The sequence below is a fragment of the Colletotrichum navitas genome, assembly GCF_030913465.1.
Source record: "Colletotrichum navitas strain CBS 125086 chromosome Unknown LY79scaffold_313, whole genome shotgun sequence".
NCBI lineage: Eukaryota > Fungi > Ascomycota > Sordariomycetes > Glomerellales > Glomerellaceae > Colletotrichum > Colletotrichum navitas.
In genome coordinates this window covers 1-7,333 of record NW_026850859.1, presented here as the reverse complement: position 1 = coordinate 7,333, position 7,333 = coordinate 1, and the positions used below count along the sequence as shown (strand labels likewise).

Below are 7,333 nucleotides of genomic sequence, written 5' to 3'. Positions count from 1 at the left end.
TTCTTTTGCTCTTCCTCTGTTATTATTTAAACTTCCCCTATTAATTATTTACTTTGCTTTACCTACCTATTACTACCTTTCTCCCCTTGTTTTTTTCTTTTATTTTACTACTATACTTTTATCTCTTTTACCTTCTGCTTTTATCCTTTATCTATACCTCTTCTTCTCTTTTACCTTATTTAACCTTTGTCTACTACTCTCTTTACCTTACTTCTGTCTTCTCCTCTTCTATTTACCTTTTTTCTCCTTCTCTCTATATCTACTATTTATCTTTTTTTACCTTTGTTTCTCCTTATTTTACCTGTCTCCTTATAAATCTTTCTCTTTATCTTTTCTCCTTTTATCTTATTTACTTACTATCTTTTTTCTCTATGCCCTACTGCCCTACTGCCCTACTGCCTCTTCTGTCTTCTGTTGTCCTTCTTCTTTACTTCCTTAGCCCTTCTCCCTGCTTTTAGCTTTATCCTTGCCCTAACTTATAACTCTATTATATACCTATTTACCCTCCTACTCTCTTTTTACTTATATATCCTTAACCTTTCTTGTCTCCTTAGTTATATTTACCCCCTTTGTCTTATTTATCTCTTTATCTTTTTATATATTCTTATCTCTTCTTCTCCTTAGTGTTTTATATCTCTATACTTTCTTTATCTTTTCTTAGTCCTTCTTATATACCCCTGCTACTGCCTTATACTTTATGTTTCTAACTATACTATATTCTTATAACCTCTATAAACTATATATATTCTTTAAACTATTACTGTTTATATTCTCTACTTACTCTATTATATTTATAACTATACTCTTTTCTTAGCCTTCTTACTATCTTCTTAATTATCCTACTTCTTCTGTCTCTATAATAACCTTGTCTTACGTTTACTTATCTTTATAATATTAATTCCTATATCTATATTAAACCTTGCTCCTTAGTCTTATGTCTACTTCTCCTCTCTAAACTTAACCCTTTTCCTCCCCTCTAACTCTAAACATGTCCTTTCTTTATACCTTTGCCTTGTACCTATATTATCTTCTACCTATTCTTTTTCTTTACCCTCTTCCTTAGTTATTTCTTTTACTTATATATCTTTCTATATTTTTCTTTTTTTATCTTTACCTCCTCTATGTATTTCCTTCTCTTATCTTACTTTTCTTATTCTTATTCTTATTACCTCTTTAACGTATACCTTGCTTTCTTCTTCCTATGCTTATTACCTTACGCTAAGCTTATTTACTAACCTAATATATATCCTTTTCCTTCTCACTTGCTTTTTATGTTATACTATATACTAATATACTATTCTTATCTACCTATATATATAGATATACGCTACTAATCTAATAAATATATCTATATATAAAAATATTATAGTAATATAAATAAAGTAGTACTATAAACTCTTTCTAACTAGCTTTATCTTTATCTTTATTCTAATATATATTACCTTTCTTTTATATCCTATTATTATAACCTATATATAAAATTAACTTTACCTCTTTCTATATAGAACTATACTTATTTTAATATTAACCTTAACACTTAACTTAATATAAATACTAGGTTATACCTCTTCTATTATTATTTAACCTTAACCTGTTTCTTATAAACTTAGGCTCTTATTTTATTACCTTTTAGCCTACCTCCCTCCTACTGTATAGCTAAAAAAGAATAAATAGTTCTACCTCTATAGGTTATCTTTCTATACTATTAATAGCTAATTATATAGGTTACACTTATCTCTGTACCCTATTTTTCCTCTTCTTACTCTATCCCCTTTTTCTTTTCTGCTCCTTTTTATTCCCTATGTTATTATCTATATTATTAGATTAGCAATAGCTAGTCTACACTATTAGCCTAGATAGGCCTATGCCTACTAGTAGCCTACTATATCTCTACCCCCCCTTATTATAGAATATATGTCTTTTTTCTAAACTATTATCTCTATAGCCTTGTCTTAAAATTATATAGTCTAAGGTTTTAGCTACTAGTTTATCCTACTCTAGGTAAGTTTAGGTGCTAAAATTATAATAGACCTAACCTAGGCATCTTAATAAACTTAACCCCCCTATTATAATAAACTTAACTCCTATTTATTACTAACTATAGTATATAAATAATATATACTAGTAGTAGAGAATATAGTTATATAGCTAGTTTACCTACTAGACCTTAGCCTTCTACTATATCTTTAACCTTAACCTACTTTAACTCCTATAACCTTAACCTTATATATAATCTTAACCTATATATCTTATTTACCTTGCTTACCTATATAACCTCTTCCTCTAGGCTCTCTACCTATACTATAAACGCTATATACTAACAGTATACTATTATACCTTATATATATAATAATATTTACCTACCTATATATATTTAACCCTCTTTTACTTTTTACTTTTCCTAGTCTTTTTACTACTATTTTAAATCTAACTACTATAAATACTATACTTTTACTAGATAATATACTACTTTATCTTAAGCACCCTGTCTATTTTCTCTAGCTTTCTATAGTGCTACCCCCTCTACTTTATATAGTATACAGCCTACTAAGCCTATTCCTCCTCCTCTATTACCCTATTCTATAGTAAAGCTATTATACAGCAGAGATAACTAGCCTTAATCTTGCCCTATTAGACCTTACTACCTAGCTAGTAGTATACTACCTCTTTCTCCTATAGGACCCCTCCTTATCTATAGTATTAACTATTATCTACTGCCCTACTACTTTAGGAAGCTATAATATACTACCTATAAATATAGCTACTAGTGCTATACTAAACTAGTAAGCCCTTAGCCTAGCTAAGAACTAACTACTATTATCTGCCTTAGCCTCCTAATACTTATATATATACTATAGTATCCTATATTAGAAGTAGCTAGAGAACCTCTTAAAGTACTACTTAGTAAACATCTTAGCCTACGTAAGTTAAATACCTACTGCACCTATGCCTACTAGCCTAACGCCTTTTATAAGTATACTAGGAATATATACTTACTACTATTATTATATTCTTTTCTCTATAGTATAGAATATATTTATTTTACACTTAGTAAAGCTACTAAAGAAATATATTAACTTTTTACCTTCTTATATCTACTTCCTCTTAAGCTACTAGTAGTTAAACTACTTCTATTACTCTACTTAGCTATACTTTACTACCTAGACACTATAAAAAACACTACTACTTACTACTAGCTACTGCCTACTACTACCCCTAGTATATATTATACCTCCTTATTATTTTTATAGTAGAACTAGTCTATCCTCTTATCTATAACTTAGTCTAGTACTACCTACTAGTACCTACTGCCTACTATATACTCCTTTACTACTATTTCTCTTTACTAGCCTTTGTTCTTAGCCTACTATACTACTACTAAAGCACTTAGCTAACTATCTTACTTAGCCCTACTACTCTCCTAGATAAAGTACTATAGTATATATAGTATCCTAGTGTAGATTACTACCTAGACGTTAAGTATATTAATCCTTAGCCTAAGTGTATTAGTTACTATAATAACGCCCTTTAACCTACTGCTTTACTACTATACCTCTAGTTATACTACTTTACCTTTAACTAAATTAATACTACTAAGGAATATTAGGTAGCTAAGTGTTTTACCTAGCTACTTTACCTACTTAATAGAATCTATATAGATAATTACTTTCCCTTTTGCCTTTTTCTACTATAACTGCTCTACTTATATAATAATAACCTTATAGACCTTGACCTTAACTATGTCCTCTTTACCCTTGTAGTAACCCTTAACGTTAAGAATAAAGTACTAGATATTCTTCTATGTTGTCTAGGACTAGAATATAACTACCTACTATAGGTTAAACCTTATACTATAGAAGAATATAGCCTTATTACCTAGTATAAGTGTTACTATTAAGTAGACTATCTATACCTTAAACTTATATACTACTGCCCTAATCTCCTATAGCTTTAGCTAAAACATTATACTCCCCTCTAGTACTATATAGCACTTATTAATAATAACCTAGTTAAGTACTTACTTTACCTATAGCTATAAGATAAAGTTATAGAACCTTTTACTAACTATAGACTTAGGTGTAGTAAATATAATAGTAGCTACCTATAGTACCTTTTAGCTTAACTATACTACTAAGCTAATGCTAGCCTTAGTGTAGTATATATATAGATCTATTTATAGTAATATAAGTAGTGTTACTATAATTATTACCCCCTCTAGTAAGTAGAACGCTAGTAGTATAAATAATATACTTTTACTACTGCTTATACCTATAATCTATACTACTAGGCTCTACCTATTAGTAATTACCTAGATAGCCTACGCCTAGTTCCCCTAGAACGTTACCTCTAGTTAGCCTATTATCTACTAAAGCTACCTCTCTAGATAGACCTACTATAGATATACCTACTACTAGAGCTAGGCCTCTATCTAGACACTATTATATAGCTCTACCTTCTGCTTAGCCTTAACCTTTAACTTTACCTCTACCTTATAGTCTTCTACCCTAAAGTTAAAGAACTAGTGCTACTACTAGCTAACCTAGTAAAACTACTACTACTTAGCTATAAACCTACTACTAAACTATATAAGTAACTATAAGTAGATAAGCCTAGCTATTCTTATACTATACTTAGCCTATAGATTTTATACACTATTATTAATATTATCTACCTTCTTGTCCTTATCTAGACTACTTTTACCTACACTAGGCTATTTAAACGCTTTATTTAAGTACTAGTTAGTAATAGTAATAGTAATATACTACTATATACTAACGTTAAGCTTACTTTCTAGTAGCTAGCTACTGTACTACTAAATAATCTACTATAACTAGTCTATTATTTACACCTAGTCCTTCTTCTATATCTATACTACTACTGCCTCCTCCTTGTTATTATTATTATTGTCTAGGCTAAGGCTACCTAGCTAGTCTATCTCCTTGTCCTACTGTCCTTTTTCCCCCTATAGAACCTTGTTAGCCTAGAGGTATACACTATAGCCCCTAGTCTCTTATACTATCTTCTATACTTTCTACTAGAATAGTAGCACTAGCTAAAGATACTATACTAGTAGTTTACTTACCTTTTATAGTAAATACTAATAAATTACCTTAGCCTAGCCTATCTTATAGAAGCCCTTATAGTATACTATTATAAAGTATATAGAACTATTGTATATAAGTATATTCTAAACCCCTTTACTAACTATATTAATATACTAGATCCTTGCTAGCTTTATTACCTACCTAGGTTAGCTACTAAGTATATATATAAGTAGCTATAGACACTTATAGAACTACTTAAAAGTATACTTATATACTTACTATACTACTAAGTAGAAGACCTTCTGCTTAGCCTCTTCTACCTTACTACTGTTAACGCCTTACTGCTATACTAGTCTAGGTAATACTCTAATTTAGCTAAATACCTATCTCTTCTCCTTCTATATCTCTATATTATAGTTGTCCTATAGGAATAAGTAGCCTAGCTATTACTTACTATAGTTATTCTTAATAGACGCCTATAGGATTACTAGTAGTGCCTCTTATAGCTTCTCTCTTTTGCTTAGCCTTTTGCCTATTATTATTAGCTTAGTAAGTAGCTCCTTAGCCTCTTACACTAGCCTATATATTATGTCTAACAGCTGGCCTATACTAAAGTGCGCCCTCTAGAACAACATCTAGTCTTAGATCTAGTCTACTAACCTAGGGATTAGTGTACTATACTAGATTATTAACCCTATTATATACATCTTTAAGATCTAATCTATTAGCGTTAGCTTAGTATTAGGTGCACCTAATGTCTAGGTTATAAACCTCTATACCTTTTTATATATATACTAGAATATACTATAGACCTTGTCCTTAGCTACCTTTTTGCTTATCTCTTTTGCCTTCTCTACTATAGTGTTCTTTCTCTTAATAGTAGACTAGTATATAATAAGCATCTAGCTTACTTTAATAATAGCTAAGTAAATAGTTATATAGTTATTAACTTTACTTAGCTACTGTCTTTACTAATGCCTATTACTATAAGTATACTAATTAAGATATTCTAGTAGTTACCCTACTAGATTAAGTAGTTAAGAATACTAATAAGTATCTTAAGTATAGCCTACTTTACCTTTATTAGTGTATTATCTAGTTCTTTAACGTTAAGTACCTTCTCCTTTATATAATAGCTTTAAAGTAGTCCTATAGTTTACTTTACCTTACTATTAGCTAATATAGTAGCTGCTTATCCTTAGCTATCTCCTATATATAGTTCTATATATAGAGTAGCTTCTACTAGACACCCTTATACTACTCCTATGTCTAATTTTCTAACTAGTTATTAAACAGCCTAGCTAGCTTAATATATACCTCCTTCTGCTATACCTTAAATAATACTATATTCTTTACCTAGTAGAAGGTTAAGATAGTGTACGCCTAGTGTAAGACCTCTCTATTACTGTCTATATAGCCTAGAGTACTCTTCTCCTCTATAATTAGCTTAGTTATTTCCTAGAGCTTACTTATAGACCTCTCTTTTAAGTGCTTACCTATTAAATATATTTTACTATAAGTTTACTCTAGCTTATTATTTATATTATAGATAATATTGTCTTCCTAAGCCTTAGCCTATTTAGCCTATTTTTAGTAAATCTATTAATAATGTTATATACTAAAGCCTTTATTAGCCTATTATAGATGCCTTTATCTACCTCTTCTCTCTAGCTTACCTAGAACTAGTAGTAGCTAGCCTACGTTAAAAGAAGCGCTAGTATAAAACCTATTAACCTATACTACCTTCCTAGGCTTAGCTACTTCCTCTTTATTTACCTTTCTTCTTCTAGTTATTTACCTACTATACTATTTATAATATGTCTCTATATTACCTTAAGACGTTAGTAGATATAGCTATACGTTATACACTTAAGCCTATTATACTATAGAAGGCAAAATACTTAATTAGACTTAATATTAGCTTTAGTAGCTAGAGTAATACTAAGCTACCTTAGCTTTAATAATGCTAAGGTATACCTATATAGCCTTTATAATCTTCTTATGCTTAGTAGCTAAGAGAGATTTATGCCTTGTATAGAGATATATTATTACTTATTAGTAACTATAGTAAACTAATATTCTTTATATATAGCAATAGAGAAGATAAGGTTATAAATAAATAGGTCTATAGTTATTAAGCTGTCTACTTTAAGTAACCTTCTATAATAGAATCTTAATATAAATATCTAGGGTTACTATAGCTATAAGATAGGTTTCTAGATTATATAAGCTATCCTTTTCTAATATAATAACCTTAGAGTAGTCTATACGCCTTTCTTTAAGACTAT

The 7,333-nt window shown here is 29.6% G+C and overlaps 1 protein-coding gene across 1 annotated transcript; it reads right to left on the bottom strand.

Annotated features, from left to right (window-relative positions):
- Positions 1-1,335: 1,335 nt before the first annotated feature.
- Positions 1,336-6,899, bottom strand: LY79DRAFT_585557 (uncharacterized protein; the record flags this gene model as incomplete). The annotated part of the gene is given in 27 exon segments (XM_060560504.1): positions 1,336-1,348; positions 1,443-1,456; positions 1,492-1,497; positions 1,639-1,656; positions 1,681-1,682; positions 2,267-2,296; positions 2,998-3,019; positions 3,086-3,110; positions 3,405-3,421; positions 3,554-3,555; positions 3,574-3,590; positions 3,638-3,651; positions 3,719-3,787; positions 4,023-4,033; positions 4,310-4,333; positions 4,576-4,582; positions 4,673-4,701; positions 5,500-5,521; positions 5,619-5,624; positions 5,957-5,967; position 6,066; positions 6,124-6,168; positions 6,211-6,214; positions 6,722-6,742; positions 6,822-6,831; positions 6,844-6,851; positions 6,878-6,899. Coding segments are annotated over 27 exon segments (470 nt in total), but the record flags the coding sequence as incomplete, so codon positions are not given.
- Between the last annotated feature and the right edge of the window lie 434 nt (positions 6,900-7,333).